This window comes from Trachymyrmex cornetzi, unplaced genomic scaffold, assembly GCF_001594075.2.
Source record: "Trachymyrmex cornetzi isolate Tcor2-1 unplaced genomic scaffold, Tcor1.1 scaffold11, whole genome shotgun sequence".
In the NCBI taxonomy this organism is placed as follows: domain Eukaryota; kingdom Metazoa; phylum Arthropoda; class Insecta; order Hymenoptera; family Formicidae; genus Trachymyrmex; species Trachymyrmex cornetzi.
Genome location: NW_017295653.1, coordinates 1,118,973 through 1,140,048, shown reverse-complemented (window position 1 = coordinate 1,140,048; position 21,076 = coordinate 1,118,973). Strand labels below are relative to the sequence as shown.

General features: G+C 30.4%; 1 protein-coding gene across 2 annotated transcripts in view; it reads left to right on the top strand.

Moving 5' to 3' along the window:
• LOC108763044 (otoferlin) overlaps positions 1-21,076 on the top strand; it is a 41,467-nt gene that overhangs the window by 10,186 nt on the left and 10,205 nt on the right. For both annotated transcript variants that reach the window (XM_018510352.1, XM_018510344.1), the window contains exons 3-16: positions 953-1,141; positions 3,325-3,599; positions 9,481-9,742; positions 11,822-11,998; positions 12,535-12,597; positions 12,969-13,053; positions 16,331-16,674; positions 17,732-18,042; positions 18,301-18,544; positions 18,748-18,984; positions 19,445-19,753; positions 19,843-19,995; positions 20,349-20,549; positions 20,627-20,878. In XM_018510352.1, coding sequence (XP_018365854.1) covers positions 953-1,141; positions 3,325-3,599; positions 9,481-9,742; positions 11,822-11,998; positions 12,535-12,597; positions 12,969-13,053; positions 16,331-16,674; positions 17,732-18,042; positions 18,301-18,544; positions 18,748-18,984; positions 19,445-19,753; positions 19,843-19,995; positions 20,349-20,549; positions 20,627-20,878 — 3,102 coding nt within the window. The remainder of the gene's footprint in view (positions 1-952; positions 1,142-3,324; positions 3,600-9,480; positions 9,743-11,821; positions 11,999-12,534; positions 12,598-12,968; positions 13,054-16,330; positions 16,675-17,731; positions 18,043-18,300; positions 18,545-18,747; positions 18,985-19,444; positions 19,754-19,842; positions 19,996-20,348; positions 20,550-20,626; positions 20,879-21,076) is intronic.

Here is a 21,076-nt window from a genome sequence, read left to right as displayed (position 1 = left end):
AATGAAATTGGAACAACTGTACTATGATGAACATAACTTTAATAAAACTCACGAAGAGAAAAGAGTTTCTCAATAAATAATAAATTATCTTTTATCGCGTTGTAGGTTTTCGCTTAGGGAGCTTTCTCGATATCGGCTCTTTCTTAAGTATCGCGTGGTTTTCTCAAAAGCATCTGTACAATTTATCGATCTTACATTTATATTTATACGTGTATTCAATCTCGCGCTCGTGCTATGGTTTTTTCATACATTCCTCTTTTATATGCATGCGAGTCGAATGCGTGCAGATTCACGATAGTGATATGAATCATCTCGCTTATAACAACGTATAATCGATTTGCAAGAATATCAAGAAAAGAATAATATTTTTCTTCAATATTCTTGTTTAAAGAATCTTTTTACATTCTACGAAGAAATTAAAAAAGAGTTAACATCCTCATTTTATGAAAACATAGATTTTTTTAAGGATAAAACTAATTTAAACGTATAGTTAAACTTCTTTCTATTCTTTTTTTATTTACAATATATTAAAATAAAATTTTCTGAAAAATTATAAAATATTTTTTATTATATAATCATATATTAAACTTTCTGTGGTTCAAAATTATGATAATAGATCCTTTTATGAATATCTTTTTTTAAAATAATATCAAGATACATTAAACTTCTTTTTTATCTTTAATCTTATTACTTTACTTTATGGTTTTAAAAAGAGTTATCTGATCAGTAAAAAAGAATTCGATAGAATCAGTAGAAAAGAATAGAATAATTGTAAAAGAAAGAAATAAAAGATTTAAAGTTTCCATTCATTTCTGATTTCGAACAATTTAATTTTATAGAACAAAGTCACTATGCTTTCTGTTTTTACGGAGTCCTTTAATTTATATTGACTTTTTTATTGTGTAAAATGTGACAAAACGTGCATTCTTAATAATTCGTTCTCCGTTTTCAGAGTTTTACGTGGAATTTAGGAAGACCAGTGGACGAGGCAGAAGTGCTGCAACTGGCAGTTGTATCGCGCGGAGTCCTGAGAAACGAAAAAGTTGCGGCAAGATACGGACTGGTGTTGCAAACAGTGGTGCGCGAAGGGAGAATCCTGGTTTCGGATTCCCTGGTTGACCTCAATAACAAACCGCTTTCGGTACGTTTCAATATCGAAGAGAATATAACTGAATAATCGCCACGATATATGTTTCGCGAGATATATAATTGTTGCATGACTCAAATATCGCATGTTCGTTACCGCCTGCAAAATACTATATTTTTAATCAAATTTATAAACGTATCCTTTCTCACCTTTTTGATATTTTCAATTGTTGATAATAATTTTATATAATGTACATGTATTTGTTTTATAATTTATTATACAATATGTTTACAATTACATTGGAAATTCTTTTTGAGAATTTGCTAAATGGCAACTTCAAAGATAAACTTACAAGAAAAATTCTTGTTTAAAATAACAAAGTTGACATCATTGTTAAGTGGTTTAGGACTAGAATACGTTCTTGTGTGAAAGAGAAAAATTAAAATGCGAATCATTTACAATTCAAATACTGAGAAACAAAGAAAAACTAAGAAAAAAAAACACTTTTAAAGGCTTCCACGTATATTTCACTTGTTAAGGTAACAGAAAATCTAATTTAGTCGAGATAGCAATTTAAATTTTGCTTCTTGCCTCCAAGCAACTATATTAATTGTTTTTCGTCTCGGGAACATTTTCGCATGAAAAGTACTTATGTACGTGACTGATCTTTGTACCATATAACACGTAACAGACAGACGCATTCATTGTCAGTGTCAGTGGTGTATCTGGGTAAGCACGTATTCTAAATGCATTTTTCTTTCTGTAACCATACTTTTTTCTCTTAAAAAGATAAATAAATATATTACGCGTATAAAATTATAATCCTACTAAATAATTGCGCAAAACGTTTGATAAATTTGATTTATTCTGCAATCTTTTAATTTTAAAATAAAAAATTCTGCCTTTTCTAGCTCTCGGTCTCCCTTCATATCTTCATATTAATATTAATTAAAAGACTCAGAAAAGTTATTACAATGTATATTACTCTAATGATTATAACTTTAAACCGACAATAAAATTTGTTAATACATGAGAATTTTTGCAAAATAGTATTTTCATCATAGTTATTGGAAAACGCGAAATTTTGTATTAGTCGCTTTTCAAGCTTATTTATAAGTAACATTTGACGAGTATTATTGTTGCTCGTAGTTATTCAGAACAGAAAGTTGTGGAGGCAGAAATGTCATCATAAATTCAGAATGAATTGTTACTAACTAAGCATTGTTAATAAAGTTGAAATCATCTTCTATTTTATACATTCTATTTTTCGCACACTTTTTCGTTGTGATTACTTTAGCTGGACAATCATTGTAATTAAATACGAAAGTTTCTATATCTCACAGATCAACACCTCTCAAGCGTTTGAATATATCCCATGATTGCAAATGCTTCTCAGCAAAATATACACATTGTATGTAATCCTTTATATGCTTGCTTTTCATCGCTCCTAAGGAGTGTAAATTCTTTCTATAATTCTTTCTGCAATTTAAGTAAGATATATTAACTTCTCTTTGTTAATCTTTGAATTATACCACATCAATTTTAGCTATTATCATAGAAACTATAGAAAGTGCATCAAAATAGAAGGACAAAGTTTACGAACAATATCTTGGCAGGCCTTAAATAATTTAAACAAGCGTTACATTTTCCTGAATCGTTTCAAAGATGTTTCAATATAAATTTGAATGTGTTGTTGGGTAGAATAAAATAATGTTTTATTTTAGTAAGCGAACAAAAATTTGCAATTTAATTGCAAAACAAATTTTGATATTCCACATTTCTGATGCATACAAGTTTTGAAACTTTATCCTTACAGAATCATGAAAAAGTATTACAATAAAATATTCGTAACTAAAATCTTTTTTTATTATTTTTGTAAATATTATCATCTTTCACAAATAAAAAAAAATATTGAAAATATTCGTTTCATCACATACAGTTTCTCTATTTTCTGAACTACTAGCAAATAAATCCAATTTTTGCGTGTTAGATCATGTTTTTCAAATAGTCCTGGTGATACTGGAAACCGCTAAATATTTTTAGACGATCGTGTGCACTTTCTTTTTAGGTTGCTCTAATTTATGTTGTAACATTACTCTAGTTGTCGTCGCTATGGCGAGCATGCATAGCACAAAGAACAAAGTTCGTGCACGATACTTCTTATTTTCGTTAAGAGCACCGATTATCTTAACTTTTATCGATTGAACCCTCTAATGCGGAACTGTTCATATATGTAGGCGGTGGTGTGCTTCGAAATTCGATACAATCCCCCGGACGGAAGCTGCAGCTCATACGCGGTCTCGGAAATAATGGAGGACGAGCAACAAATGTTGATCGACATCGAGCAGAATATCGCGAACCTCGAGAAGAATCTCGAGCAAGCCAATAGTAGTTCTACCAGTGGAAAAAGAAGAGGCTCTTGGCATACTCCCGAGAAAACATCGAAAAGAGGCTTCTTACCAAGGGGCACCTCTGTGTCAACTGGCGAAAAGTCGCCCGACACTCGAAAACGGTGAGTGACATCGATTGTACTTTAAACAAAATAATATATATGCGTTATTACAGTATATAATTAAAAAATTTAACTAAAAAGAGAATCTTGATATACATATAAACAATCACAAATTAATATAATATAATTATTAGAAAGTATTCTTTTTATTTGCAAAAGCATAAAGTGTTAAAATGAAATATTTATTAATTTTATAATTTTATTTTTAATTTCTTGCATTTTACAGTTTGATTCTAGAAATATCAATTTTCCAAATCGTATTTCTGAGATCAATACCTTCTTTAAGAATTAATAAACATTTTAAACTTTTTCATGTATGTAATATTTTTGTAAGTTACTATCATTTAATGTAAAATTTTTAATTAATAACTTATTAATTAATTTATTATTTAATAATTTTTTTATTTATGTATACATTAAAATATATCTGCACTGAAAAAATATTGAAATTATTCTAAAAATGAACGGAAGTAGAATAAGAATTTCGTTATTCTTAAAAAAAATTCATAAAGAACCAAGAAATATATATTATCTTATAATTAACATAAATATAAATTTAGCAATTTGAAAATTATATAGATGTGACTTTTTAAACTGTACGAAGTCATATATTATTCAATTTTGTTCATATCTTGTTAAAACTCATAAAACGTTTCTCGTTCAAATTAAGCTCTCACCACTTTCAAAATATGCAAATAAGTCATGCACCTTCTTTATTCATAGAATTACCTTCGCTGGTGTAATCTAAATCCATCTTGCAGCATTTGCATTCTGTAATAATGTCATCAAGGCGATTATTAATGTTGCAATACGTTGTTTTTTGAGCATATAGTCACGATGACTCATCTGAAATTGAACAATTTATTATTTAGACACAATAAATTGTCACGCTTCATAATTTTTTGCCCCAGTACGAGTAGTAGTACCTAATATATATCGTAGAAGTAATATACATACATCAAGAGACACAGTAGTGTCTCGTGTCAAGTGAACGCATTGCACACTTTGTTACGAAAAGTTTAATCATATATTATTTAAAAGCTACGTTCTCAACTTCTAAGCTAGAACAGTTATAAAATACAATTATACTTTTCAAAATTACTACTATTCCATAACCTTTTTCCCTTCTTCAGTTTTTTGTAAATTAGTTTTGTATATATATAAATTAGTGTCGTATACATTAAGTTCTACCTAAACATAATTATAATATTACTCTATATCTGCAAAACTAAAATGCAGCTTTCACGACAACACAATAAACACTAAATAAACAGTAGTCATGTTAATTATAACGTTTAAGCAGATTATGAAGAAGTAATTTTGACGGTTGCTCCCAGATTGCAGCACAAATGGTATAAGATATCGTGGCATTCCATAATCTCTCACCTATTTCATAACCACTTTCTTTCTTTTACGCAAATTGTGTTTGAAATATAAACATAATTACGAGATATAGTTACATTACATCATTCCTATGTTAAATTACATCGAAATATATTTGATGTACTCTCGGAGATGTACGAGAGTATATCGCTGAGGGGGCCAACGCAAACTATATATGTATATGTTAAAATTATTCATATATTAGACTATGTATTACATTTATGTTGCAAACTGATAAATCTGTTTAAAAGACGAAATTAAATATTGAATGAACAACAAATAATACTAAACCAACGAGAAATATGTGTGTAAAATTTTATAGTTTTTTATTCATAAAAATGTACAAAATCTATTATTTTTTATAATGCATAGTATTGTAATACTACGTATATTTAGTCACAATTGGCCATTAAAATTTTTAATTTTATCGTTGCGTCTTTGTTACGTTTAATTATATCACAGTTTAATTATCGCTATTCAATATAAAATTCATGCATAATAATTGTAAATTGAAATACAGATTGTAAAGTTCCTTTTTTAAAATTATTATTTAAATCACGTATTTGTATTTCAAGTACCATGCAAGACGTAATTACAATTATACCGTAAGTTTCTATTACTACTGATTTTACATACAAAAATTGAAAGAAGAACTAATCGATCGTTAACTGCGTTAAATATATAACTACAATCATTTATAATAAAATAATAATTGAAAATTAATATTAACACATATTTTCACGTGCTTATAAGAATATAAAGAATCAAGAATTATTATATGAATGCGAAAATCATAATTTTTATTTTACTTAGATACATAAATAAATACATTGCGAAACATGAAATCTCTATTTTGAGACTTGCTCTTTAAACGCAATTTTTCGTTTAATTTAAGCTTAGAACAGCACAAAAATAAACTACATGACGTGTTATATTCAGGAGCTTCGCATCTCATGTTCATTTTCACGAGATATCTACGCCGTGATCTTTGTTAACATTTACTTTCAAATATCAGCAAAAATATAAAAATTGCATTTTACTATTTTCTATTTCGTTTGAACTCGAAATTGTAAAAAACGACGAAAAAACATCTTATTTAGCAGAAATTTATAATCACATACTTTTTAGTCACTTCTGCAAAATAATTGATGTATTATCTACCCCATTATTTTTTCCTTTATTACATTATTTCTAATATAGAGAGTGTTTTAAAACCTACGGGACAAACTCTTCAGAGAATAATAGATTTTCAAAAAATTTAATTAAGAAATCTGTGTTCTCCGACGCATTTTTAAGGAGCTACGGGTCCGGTCACACATGATGTCTGACAATACTAATCCTTTGATTTTATTTCTATAAAAACAAAAAACAAAATAAGGATTAATATTGTAAGGCGCATTACGCTCAGTGCTACCGTGCAATCGATCAGGTACCTTACGAAGGTACTGATCCAACATAAAATACATAGTTGCTTAAAAATGCGTCGGAGAACACAATTTTTTTTAACAAAAGTTGATTTTTTTTAATAAGGTCTACCATCCTTTAAAATTTATCTCACAATCCTGAAATACTCTATACGTCGATATGTGTAAACTGCTAATCTAATTTTTTTTATTTAAATGATTAAAATTATAAAAATTTAATGTATTTTTAGAAAGTTTGCTCATATTTTACTGTCGCCCAGGGCACACATGTACAAAAATAATATTATGTATCTCGCGTTTGTCTCTCTGACCTTTCTGTGATGAAAAGGTCCACTTTTTCAAAAATTTTGTATCCGACTAATATTTCGTTAAAATTAATTTTTCACTCTCATATTCCACAAATTATATTTATTTTTTACTGCACTTAAATTTCCATTAAAAATTTTAAAGTTTTAATAAATTATAAGTGTGTTGTTAATTAAAGGGATTCATGAACGCAATTTTTACGAATTTCCTACAACTACTTTAATTACTAATTAACCGGCAGCTCTCGACATTATTAAGCACTATGTGTTATTACGTACCAGCGTCACCGAAACGTGAAAAGATTGCTCAATAAGAGCGATAGAGCGTTCGATAGTGTCGATGATGTCGGTGATGTGTTATCACCATGATCTAGGCGAACCTTTTCACCACAGAAAGGTCAGGAGAGACAAACGCGAGATACATAATATTATTTTTGTACATGTGTGCCCTGGGCGATACGTAAAATATGAAACAGGTGCTTTATTGTTATGAGATATTGATATAAGACAAGAAATATAAAATACTGACCACAAATATTAGTATTGTTACATGATATTATACAGATGTATATATTAGTATTGTTATATTGTATATGATGCAGAGGATATTATTATAATAACCCTTTTTACTTTTTCATTTTTAGAAGTATCTTAAATAAACCGCTATAAAATTACTTTGCAATTAAATTATAAAAGTTAATCTGTCAGTAAAATAGAAATGTTTGTAACATTAGCAATAACTGAAATTTTTTTTAGTTATTTTTAATATTGAGAGAGACAGAGAGAGAGAGAGAGGGATGATGATGATGATGATGATGATGATGATGATGATGATGCAGCGTTATTAATTTAAGCGTATCAGGATAAGAAATTCTCCTTAAGAATTGAGATTTATGAAGTACATTAAAATATTATTTTGACATAACAAAGGTACGATAGAAATAACCAAAAATGCAATAGAATAAAAATAAAGTAAAATAACATAAAAATAATAAACCAAAAGCTGAATGTAGGACAAAGAATATGTAAATTATGAGGCATTGAATTTAAACAGGATCAATATAAACGTTACAAAACTAAGTATTAAAGTATTGTTAGCAGTATAATCAAAAAGTTTCTTTTTTGATATCCTGAAAGAGGCAAAGATGCGCACGTCCGATGATATCGACAGCACAATATCTGAAAAATTTGTTGAACAACAAAGAAAAAGAAAGAGAGAAAGAAAAAAAATTAAATTAAATAATATTACAAAGTTTTAATATTCTTTTTATTGTACAATAGATATGTCATTAAAACTTCAAGCAACTTCGTAAACGAATAACTTTTTGCTGCAAAATTTTTATCTTGTTAAATTGATCTCATATTTTTCTATTTTCTTTTACCTTTTCAAAATGAAAAGAGGCTGTGGCTTATACTACTCTATGTAAGTATTACTAGGATCTTATCCAGATGCGTTGTAAAGAAAGCTATTTCTTATGCCTCGTAAGAGGATTAAACTCTCCTGGGAACACCATGGCAATTTCTGACACTGCCTCTCAATGCGAGGACGTAATCGAACGTAACTCGTGATCGTCCATACGCGTAATAACATGCCCACGACATATCCTCATTCGCAAAATCGCCCACGAGTTTCTCTTCGTTATAATCGACAAGGATCAAAGTAGCATACGGATGCGACATATCATGGGACTCAAATCCCTCATCAATTTCATCCCCGTTTCAGCTAGTAGTACAATAAATGTTTCCACCAACAAATTACAGAAAAGAGAGAATTTACAAATTATATTTTATATTTTATTTATCTCATTTATTAACATTTTATAAAATTATTAAAAGCTTGAAAAAGTAAGTTTCAAAAATTCAAACAAAATTGCAACTCTCTGCTGGGCTTGTAATTTTGTTTGAGTTTTTAAAACTTACTTCTTCAAGTTGTTAATAGTTTTATAAAATGTTAATAAATGAAATAAATAAAACATAAAATGTAATTTGCAAATGTAAGCATTGTTTAAAATTATTAAACATCCAACTAGTAGTACAACTATCTATTTATATTTGCTTTGTTTTAGCTAATTTAATAATATGTAAGAATTTTTTTTTTAAAGCTTACCGTTCTTTCAAAATTTTTCATTTTGTCAGAATTAGCTTACAGATAAGAGATTTAAAATTTAATTTGAACGTTTTACAATATCAGGTATTTTTAATCCGCCGTTGTATGTGTATACGGTTATTGCGGCTTAAAGTGAGTGACGTCATCGGGTCGGGATCACCGAAGTTCTCGGTGTGTAACGGCAAGAACCCTGATGGAAACGATACAAGGTGCTAGAAAGCCACTTTCCGAGAAAAGAAAAAAGTATTTACGTTGCAAAGAATAATATGAAGAAATAAAACCAAAAATAAATTCGGTTCTACTAATATTAGTACATAATTAAACCAGGAAATAAGTTTTAAAAAATGTTTAATAAAATTTTATTTCTCTCTCTCTCTCTCTCTCTCTCTCTCTCTCTTGCTTGCAATATTAAATAAAATGTTGCAAAAGAATATGAGAGGTAAAATAAAGAACCATATTTATTCTAAATATTATTTTAAATTATATATTCTAATTACACTATATTATGTATTTTAATCAATCTCAAGTCGCATAATATATAATTGATTTTTAGAAAACATCTTGTCTCTAGAGACGTTTCTTACAGTATTTGGTCTTCAGAAAAGTGTTTATTCTCTGGTATATTTATATATTGGATTCCTTCATGGATCCATTTCCTTTAGGAGTACCACTTTGAGAAGCGTGCGATCCCTACTGAAATTGGGAAAGCAGAGACCCCCACGTACTCGATCATGTGACAGCAATTCGGAAACGAGAGAACTCCTTGATAGACGGGACTCCAGCTGTCCAACTTCAAATGAGCCTTCACGAACGAATTCTATGACATCCCTCGAAACGAATGCGTCCGATAATGACAGTCAGCTAAGCGCCAACCCTGAACAGGAGGAAGTAGTTGTAAAGCCTTCCAAGAGATCCAAGCCCAAGGTTGTATAATATTTTTAATATCAATGATTAATGATCTATGCCACGCTACACATGTTAATTAGAATACTAAATACAGAATTTGATTTATTTATTACTGTAGACCGAGCAATATCTCTTACATAATAGCACATTAAAAACACGAAAATTAAAAAATAATTATTATATCAAACAGAAGTTTTGTATTTATATTTATTTTATTTTTAGGTATATTACAAATTGCATATTTAATATCTTTTTCCTATATTATATTTTCCATAAGTTTATATTATTATTTAACGTTTATATCTTTACTTATTTGAACCTTATAAGATATTGCAATAAGAATGTTACTTACTCTTTATTTTTTTGTTCTGATAATATTGTCAAATGGATGTTTTTAGAGGAAACGCAGTTCTCGCAAAATAAAGTAATTTCAAAACATCACAGCAAATTATATTAAGCATTTTACGATAACACTAACGCAACAATTATCCGTAAATGACGACGCAATTATCTTTCAATGAGATTGAGGTCGATCGATCTTAAAAGGGCAAACTTAAATTACGAGAGAAGGGCGTGAAAGAAACTTTTATACAAAATTATTTTTATTTTATTTTTGCAACAACCGGTTTCAGTATCATGGCCATTTATGCATGATGTATTGCAGAAGATATTAACATTTCGCACGTGCACGTAACCATTTTACGTGAAGTGAGAGTTGTCTCTAAAAATATTTTATATTTATTTGATACATGTATGAAGTTTGACAAGATACACCACGATTTTCGAAACCTCTATTGATTTTCATAAAATCGTATTTTTGTGTTTCTTTTATTTTACAATTACAAACTGGTTTTAGTAATTAGCGTTTTACAATATTGCTAGCATTTAGACATATTATGGTAATTCAAAATTTGTTTTTTCATTTTTAATTTTTGCGCTCTGTTTATTGCGCACTCTCACAATCAGTAGTCTTATTCTATCATTTTATTTATTATATATTCAATTTAACTTATTTTTGCAATCTCAAATAAAATTAATTTTAATTGTTTTATTAATTTTAAATAATTAATTTTTTTAAATAAAATTTATTTTTCACCTGTTATTATTTTTATTATTTGTGAAAATCACTTGTCTAGTAAGCTATACACTTACTATCAAAATATGATATATTGTAATAGAGATTGACGCACTTTAACTCAAGTTATTCTCAAAAAAATTTAAAAATGAGATAGATACTTTTGGCCGCTACTGTACATCAAGATTACATGTTACATTTATAACAATTTTAGCATAGATCAAATATTACATATTACCACTGTGCAAAATCGATTATTGATGATACTCAGACTGAGGAAAAAACACGGACCTCAATTGATCACCACTAATTTAAAATCCATTGTTTCAAAAAATAAAAAGTTAGTAGATAAGTTTATTCTGCGTGCTCATAAGATCGCAATATATAGATCAAAGATAGCAGTCGAAAAAAGAAGGGAGCAAATGAAGCTAAGGAAATGTAGTTGTCGACTAAGATCAAAGGAAAGTACAATACTATTCTTGTTATTATCCAGAGCTCTACTACAGAATGCTTTTTCATTTTTCTCAAAATAGAAAAACTTAAATGACCGTTTCAAATATACGGTTACTGAAATTTTATTCAGAGCTTCTGATGTTTCTTAAGAGAAACGAAATAATAGAATTCCCTTTATAACGAACAGATACATGACTTCACTTTAAGCTACATAGAAAGGAAACACCGTAAAAGCTTTTTTGTACAGAAGATTTTTCTTAAATTCGATCCGGCATTGTAAACTTTCCTAATAGTCAAATTTTTTGGATTCATTATTACGTTCAAAACGTGTCATATTGCTCTCCGATTAAATAATTTTAACTGTTGAACCACTACATAAGAGAACCTTTGAAAATAGTTAAAAGATGATAAGGACATATTTTCTTTCTCTTCGTTAGACTATAGAAAGCATTGTATATGAGCAACACTTCCTTCTCAGAATTCAACGACACGTGTCGTTTCATATTCTGTGCCTCGCAATTCAAACTTTAAATCGAGTTAAATCAACGCGAACTTTTCTCGTTTCACAGACGAGCGATACCTGGCAGAGCGCGTTAAAAGCTCAAGATTATCAAGTGTGCGTTACTATCATAGAAGCGCGACAACTCGCCGGTCTCAATATGGATCCAGTGGTTTGTGTACAAATTGGAGATCAACGCAAATATACAAGCGTCAAGGAGTCCACAAATTGCCCGTATTACAACGAAGTAAGAAGCAGATATAAGCCAATATTCATAATCAGTTCTTATATTTATGACCTTAAGTACAGTCGATCACAAGAGTCGTATTATTATCTTAAAACATTTTTAAGATGGTTTTCAAATAAGAACTAACGATGAATACCGGTGATAGATCCATATCGAAGACACTCTTATAACAATTTTGTGCGCAATTTAGCTTGTCGTTATAATATACTATTGATATAGATGTAGTTCATATCATACTATAAAATTTAAAAGATATAATAGCAAACATTTATCGACAAAAGCACGTTCTGCATACAGACCATTTTGTTTAATTATCGGATTTATATGTATGACATGAATTATTATATTAATGAAATGAGATAAATGGTACTTTTTTTTTTACAGAGCCTTTACTTTTTCCGTAGCTCTCTCGAATTATTAAAAATTGCAATTGTTTCGGAGAAATGAGATTATTTCCGAAGAAATATTATTATTTTTATTTATGTATTAACTTCTTCTTACATCTACTAATTATTTTCTTTCGTTTATATTTTCAGTATTTTGTCTTCGATTTCCACATGCCGCCTGTTATGCTCTTCGATAAAATTATTACGCTGTCGGTGAGTTTATTCGCATGTATTAATTTATGCTTTAGTACTCAGAAGATTTAATTAATTCGTCCACTGACATATTTAGTACATTTGGAATACGCAGTTAGTCGCGCGATAAATGCGTGCTGAATAATAGTGAATAATTTCGCTCCATTACATCTTTGTCGCTCGCAATTACATTCAATGGGTATATACAGATAAATATCGGAAATCGATTATTTGAAACGGGCTTAAGGAAAGAACATTTAAATTCCGTTTGGGAATTATAACCGACGAATGAATATTAGACGACAGATCAAACGCTTGACGATCAAGATAAGAAAGCAAATGAGAGGGGATGAGACAAAAGCTCAAACAGCACATCTTTTAATAATACGCAGGTGCAGCAATCGCGGAATCTCTTGCGCGCTAATCTAACGCTGGGCAGCTTTAAATTAGACATCGCGACGGTATGGGCACAACCAGGTACAGGTTTCACATTGTCCAGAGACCAGACGAGTCTAATGCTCGGTGTACTCGGAGAAATTTCCTTCTCCGAGAGAAACTTACGTTGAACTGGAACGAAGTACTATACTTCCCGTATAATCGATAAAATACACTGAAGATTACATTGGATATGTAAAATGTTAAACGTATCATTAGTATTCAAAAAATATCACTTGAAATGTGAAAATTATCTAAATAAGAAGCTTTAAAAGTATAAAATGGACGAATATCAAAATGTGAACTAATCAATTTTGTCTCGAATGTCTATATTCTTTACTAGTACCTATATATATCTAAAATACGCAATGGGATTTTGATTGTAACAAAAATTTTTGTTGCTTTAAATATCAGACCGGATATTTGAGACTACATTTAAAACATTTTATTGTCACGCGAGGATTATATTTTCAAATAGTACACCTGGTATGAGACTCGGTATGCGATCCTGGCAAGTACACTTTATTTTATCGGAAAATGTTCTCGAAACAAAGTCTTTATTACATCATTCTCTGCACTCTATCTGCGAATTCCGAAGCCCCATATTTGCAAGAAAAATGTTCTTTTTACGCTATAACTTCAAGAGTATAAAAACAAGAATTTGAAGAAGAATATATTCTAATGATAAAATCCCATTAATCTCAATCTCGTTAATTTTCTTAATAGCCTTGCGATTCTATTTAAGATTCCCTAAAAGTATTATAGATAATCGCATGCTTAAGACGAAGAAACCAAATTTTTTACGAATTGTTCTTCTTTGTTGAATTTAATCAGTAAACAGGTTGTTGACAATGTATGTTGCTTAAAAGTATTAATTAACTTTGCACAAATATGTGTTTAATCTCATTTTTATTGTAGTAGCAATTTGTATACTTTGTGTCTGTAGTAATCAACACACACATGTTAGTAACGTTGGTGTTTTATCTCTCGGTTTTTCACAATGTGTATTATTTTTATTTATACTTCAAAACTTTATGGTACGTTTCAATTATTATATGCAAAATCGTTTGCAAATGAGCAACCAATTTAAATTGTTGATGAACATCTATATCACTTTCAGCATATCCTGTTGCATAAAGGCGTTTTCAAAGCCAGATCGTGCTTATTTATTACAGAGCAGAAAGATTTGTAATTAGCAGGCACACCCATTTGCAAATAGAACAATATATTTAAAATGAAACATATTGTAATCTTCCACAATGCAAAAAAATTTATTCTGTCAATTAATACAATACAACTGAAACGTACTGTGTAACATTGAAATATAGCAGAGTTATATCATGTGTGATCGCAATTTATCGAAGGAAATTGTTAGGAAAAACTGCGGATTACCGGTGAAAAAATATCAATCATCATTTGTTACATTCGACGTTCGCGTTCGTTGCGAAAACAAATGCTCTATTTTTATCGCGAATCCGCATGCTAGGCTTTTCACCTCCACGTATATGGATGTTCTAACGCATGTACATATCGTAAATGTGTTATCCAAGTTAATCCTGAACCACGCGATCTCGCACACACTAAAGTATTGTATGGCACAGGTAAAAATTTTACAGTCACCCGTACGATCGCACGGAGATAATAAATCGCTCGTAAATGGACTTCCGCTCTAATTACTCACATCGATTCTTTTCGGTCAGTTTTTCGTATTGACAAAAAGTCGCTTGTGATGTCCGCCTTGAAAATTTTATGAGCTGACGATCATAAATGCGTCTCTAAATTTACTCATTGTTAGGATATGTTTTTCAAAATTATACATATTTTTTTGATTAAATAGACTATAAGTTTGAAAATATAATCTTTCCTAAAGATTTCATTAAATATCATCCATTTTATATAATTTTTAATATTAGATATTTTAAAATAAAGTTTATCAATTGTTTTATATAAAATTTTGTGCAATTAAGTATAGTTTAATTTGTGAAAATACATAATAAAAACTTGTTTATAACTTTAAAAATAACCCGAAGATGGTCGAAACGTTAGTTTGATGTAGACATATTTTTATTTTGTTTTTACTTTTATTTTACTTAATGTCAACTACATCATTAAAATTTGTTTTGTTTGGGCTCGTAGCTCTTCTGATTATATTTTATTTTAATTTGTGTGAAATATTTCATTTTTAAGTATTAATAATGCTTCTCTTTAACACTTTAAAAATATTGTTAGTACGTCCTTTTTCAATAAACAAATTCAATAACTAAAAATATACTCGATAATTTTATCACAATCCATATTTTCCTTTTATTTTACTTATAACTATATAGAGGTTACATCATGGTTATTTTGATATTGTAATCGATGCTTTAATAAACTTAAATAAACTAACATATGAAGAGGCTAAAGGTCTCGAGAATATCGATTACAACATTATAATGTAATCTTATGCTATCTAATTGCATTAAGAATAACATGTCCGCCGTCCGATGTTATTATCAGATATTGTTGGTTTATTTATAGAAGAAAACAAATGCTTCAAATTAATGCATCACAAGCGATGATTGCGCATATTCGGTAAAACGTAAAACGATCTGCAGCACATGTTTTACTTGATACCTTTATTGATCTACGTATTTCGAATACAGTTGTAATTATTAATGCGTAGGTGAGAGACGCGTGGTTTTCGGATAAATCTATCGAATATTTTCAAATAAGATAATAAAAGTGAATGTTTAAATGTATAGGATAGGGAATTGTTTATATTACTCTGAGTCCTCAATTTTAATCTCGAGAGAAATATAAATCTACAAAGACAGAAAATTGAAATAAAGATTGCAATTCTTGTATCTGTTTTGTGTTCTAAAATAATAAAGCTTACTGGTTGCTTTTTGCAGATCTCTCTTTCCAATTCTTAGCTTATTCTCTTTGTCCATTTCTCAGTAACTGTTTAATTATGAGTTGTAAATTAAAAGCTAGAGTGTTTACCCAGAAAAACGGATGTAAAAGCACAATATAAAATGAAGGTAACAACAGTATGAGAAAGCTATTTATATCAAAGTTATATTTTTAACTTTTCATCGTATTCTGGCACTATTATTTTTCCACATAAACATAGCTTTATATATATTCATATATTCAAAAATGCTTTCTTTTCTAAAAATACAAAACGTCAAATTCTTATACTAAATCTTTAGTTTCGAAGTAACATTGTGTCTCATGCCGCTCTTTAGGGTAAATTCTCTTCGAATTAATGTAAATTTATCCTTCCTTTTGATAAATCATCGCGTATCATGGACATCAACATCAATTTTATCCCTAGATCATCAATTCTATCATAAATGGGCCCTCCTCACTGATCCGGATGACGTTGCCGGTGGACCGAAAGGCTATTTGAAATGTGACATAAGCGTTATTGGCAAGGGTGATACCGTGAAAATTCCTCCGAAAAGTGAAAAAGACGAGGATGACATCGAAGGCAACCTCTTATTACCGGACGGTGTGCCAATCGAGAGACAACGCGCGAAATTCGTGGTGAAGGTTTACAGAGCTGACGGTTTACCAAAAATGAACAGCAGCATCATGGCGAACGTGAAGAAGGCTTTTACGGGGGAAGTGAAAGATCTGGTGGATCCATACGTTCAAGTGTCCTTTGCCGGGCTCAGCGTAAGCGATATATTCATACTTGAGTAATCTCAATTACATATAATTATTAAAAAATGTCTTGTGATAATTATCGCTGCATTTTTCATCTTAATGATCTTACTATCTTACGATATAATTTAAAGGTTGCATAAAAGTTTATTAAAATATATACCGAAAAAATAATTTTGCTAAAGTTTAAGTTCAATTTAGGTAAATACAAATCTGAAAATAATGTTGTTGGACTATCAAAATAATTAGGAAAATGATAATTATCGCTGTATTTTTCATCTTAATGATCTTACTATTTTGCGATATAATTTTAAATTGCATAAAAGTTTATTAAAATATATACCGAAAAAATAATTTTGCTAAAGTTTAAGTTCAAATTTAGGTAAATACAAATCTGAAAATAATGTTGTTGGACTATCAAAATAATTAGGAAAGATTAGAGAAAAGTCAAGAGCATGATACTTTTGACATTCTGGCAACTAATTTGAACGTCCTACATAATTATTTTGATAGCTCAACAATTATTTCCAATCAGCTAAATTTTTAGATACTTTAACAAAACCGTTTTTTCCGTTCTATTTGACAAATCTTATTTTTAAATTTGTTCTCTTTTTGGATAATTATTATATCTCCTTTTTGCATAAACATTTTCTAAACTTAAAAAGTTTTTGTAAACATAATTATGCAATCGCATAATTTCTAAATTTGAAAAACTTAGAGAAAATAACGATAGCTCTTCTTAATCGACTCTCCTTACATTAATGTACCGTTAATAGCAATCTATTATATGCGAAGAGGAATAAGTCCTTTGACTTCGTCGTGGCAAAGTTAAATCAGTGCGCCGTCAAGTTCAGGAAGTTATAATATACATATATTGTCGCGTTATGATTTTACGTTGTTAATATAGGTTATTTCATAACACAATTTTGACAGAATCATTAAGAGTTGAAAACTAATATTAGTTTATATTTCTGTGTAAAATGATTAATTCTACACTTAAAACGTAGTGACGTTAAATGGAGCGTACTAGATGTCAAAGACAAGTATTTTTCTATTTATGACACTTCAGGGGAAAACAAGCGTGAAGAGGCATAGCTATGCTCCAGTATGGAACGAACAAATAGTTTTTACAGAGATGTTTCCTCCTCTATGTCAGAGGATAAAGATACAATTATGCGATAACGACCCGGTACACGCCACCGTCATCGGTACACACTTCGTCGACCTTAAACAGATCAGCAACGATGGTGAAAAGGGCTTCTTGCCGACCTTTGGTCCGGCGTTTATCCATCTTTATGGTAGCATCAGAGATTACAGTCTCATTGACGAGCACTCGACGTTGAACACCGGCTTGGGCGAGGGAATTTCATATAGAGCGAGGTTGTGCAGCATTTTAGTATATAATGAAATAAATTATCACATAAATGATACAATTAATGTGGCACGTTATTTTATGTATTTCATAATTAAATGAATATTAATTACAAATAATCAAGTCGGAATTAATTAGTAAAATTAATAGTTAATTCATTAATAATTAATTCATTAATAATAATAAATGAAATCAAATACAAAAGGGAAAAGTTGATGTAGAACGAAATGTTAAATTATAATTTCTATTTTTTGTTCCTTATTTAGGCTTTTGATAGCGATACGAACCGAGATTACCGATAACGTGGAAATAGCACCGTCGGAAGTTGAAGTGGAGCCAACTGTGCCAGTCAACGAAACCGCCTACGCAAGGAATGAAGAATTTTTTCTATATGCCACAATCATGGATGCTACGATGATTGACAAGAAGCTAGGCGATAAGCCGATGTACTTTGAAATATCGATCGGAAACGCGGGTAATGCTCTCGACGGTCACAATGAAAGTTTTAAGGTGAATGAATTTATAAGTTTCTCTAGAAAATAAACTTAAAAATTTTTTAAAAATTTTCTCAATGAAGAAAAGAATTTATCTTAATAATATATTTTGGAAACACTTCTTTTTTTATTAAGAAGGAAGAAAGAAATAGTCGAAAAAAATATTGTAAGGACGTCAATTTTGTTTGTAAAAGGTGAAGCTCATTTCGTTTGTTACAGATGTACGATGGAGGATTGAAAGGCGGAACAAGCGGGGAAGAGGAAGAGCTGCAAGAAATTCTCGCTGGATCTTGGCAAAGTACTACACCAGCTAGTAAACCAATGACGCACGATAAAATTTATTATTTCTTACCATACTGGGACGACAAGCCATGCCTTCACGTAAGAAGCATATGGCCGGATTATAGACGTCGAATGTATAACAGCAATATTATCGGCAAGATTGTCGATAAACTGGTAAGCGGCTTTAAAATTATTAATTAGAACTACCGCCTTAACTTAGATTATAAACAGTGTTTTTTTAAAACTACTGAGTGTCTGATCAAATTAATTGTTAATTAAATTAAGCAATCAAAACTGATTCGTTGGTCGTTAAAATATAATAAATATTTATTAAACACTCAATTAAATTTAACGTGCAAAAAGATAAAGAATTTTTAAAAAATGAAATTATATTACTTTAAAATAAGTTGACATTAATCATTATTAATAATTCAAAATTCGATGATTTTTAAATATTCAGCTTTATTTTATTAGAATCATTAGACGGATGTATTTATTTAAATCAGACATCTCTTAAGGAAACCAGATTTTTAGTGGAAACGTGATTATTTGAGTGAGATAAAGAGATCACGGCGTTCTCGATTTAGAAGATTTACATAAAACCGATAAAACTTTTTCTTTATACTCCCTGTAGGAGGAAGGATTGTCGGAGGTTCAATCGCACTTAGAAGACTCGACGTGCGAAAAGCTTTTAAAGTCTACTCTCGAGGAACTCAGCGCGAATTGTAATCGATATGTCAGTATTAGCAAGTCTAGCGTGACCGGTCCGGGCGTCGGGAAAACAAAGCTGGACAAGGAGCGTACAAAATTATGTCAGCGGGAGATGGAGAATATTGGGATTTTATCGCGCAACCTTAAAGCCCTCGTGACTAAAAGCAGCTTCAAAGAAAGATTGAAGACAGCCCACAGCTATCTACAAAAGTTGAAGTTTCTTGTCGAGGATGTCAGTAGTAATTTTTCAAGCAATTCTATTTGATAAAAACGCCTCGCTTATGTACTTTATCAAATGGAATTGCTTGATCTTTTTCACAGCCGCAAGACTCCCTGCCGGATGTGTTCATCTGGGTGATCAGCTCCGGAAGACGAGTGGCGTACCAGAGAATATCAGGTCGCGAACTGATCTACTCGGTGGTCGACGAAGAATGTGGCCGACATTGCGGAAAAGTACAAACTATGTTTCTCAAGGTAAATTAATGTACTGAAGATAATAATGTCGACTTTTTTAATTTTGTATATTGTATTGTATTTTACTTATAAAAGTGACACAACTAAAAAGAAATAAGTTTTAAAAAATTAATTCTTTTATCTACATTTAACTCTCTCTGTAAATTGTAGTTATACGCTGGAAATATCGGTATGCGATTTGTGTCTCACGCAATTATTGTACTATTTATTTTGTAAACATTGCAATATTTATTTTGAGACATTTTATAATATACGGATAAAATGAAAGAAATGTAAAATAAAAATAGAGAATATATGTATGTTAACGTTCAATTTTATGCTATTCTCGCATCTCGAGTGGAATCCATGTATAGCTTCCAGGTAAAAAAAGATTCGGACCCTCGGGATGGGCGATCCAAACGAAATTACAGATCTACATGTGGCTAGGAATATTGAAGCACAAGAAGTACTTCATTCAAGGTTTATCGAAGGGATACGAGATCAGTCACGAATTGAGGAATGTGGACAGGCCTCGCGCTTTACCGCCCACCGTAATTCACTACGTCCAAAAACACGTATGTGTTTCTTCCGTATAATTCCGCACAGCTCGTCAAACAAATGCGTAACTCTGCTGTTCTAAATTGCTCGCCAGAAATTTCAATTAAGAGCTCACATGTATCAAGCGAGATCGTTGATCGGCAGCGATGCGTCTGGTCTCTCAGATCCATTTGCGAGGGTTATCTGTGGTGAGTTTTGCAAGTGCACTCAGGTGATCGACGAGACCCTCAGTCCAACATGGGACGAATTGTTGCTGTTTGATGATATCTTAATCTACGGCATCGCTGAAGAAATCAAGAAAGACCCACCCTCCATCGTCATCGAGCTATTTGATCAGGATAAAGTGGTAAGTCAAATAGTCTCTTTATTTAATTATAGAGGAAAGTCGTCGGTACTGAGACATAGGTCTCCTAAAATGACACCCCCTTATTTTTCGGAAACTAACTATTGCACTTTATTAATACTAATAAAATCATGATCTGTTTAGCTAATTAAAGAAGTACAAACTCATAATTCGTAGGTTTGTGGCTTGTTTCTATATCAA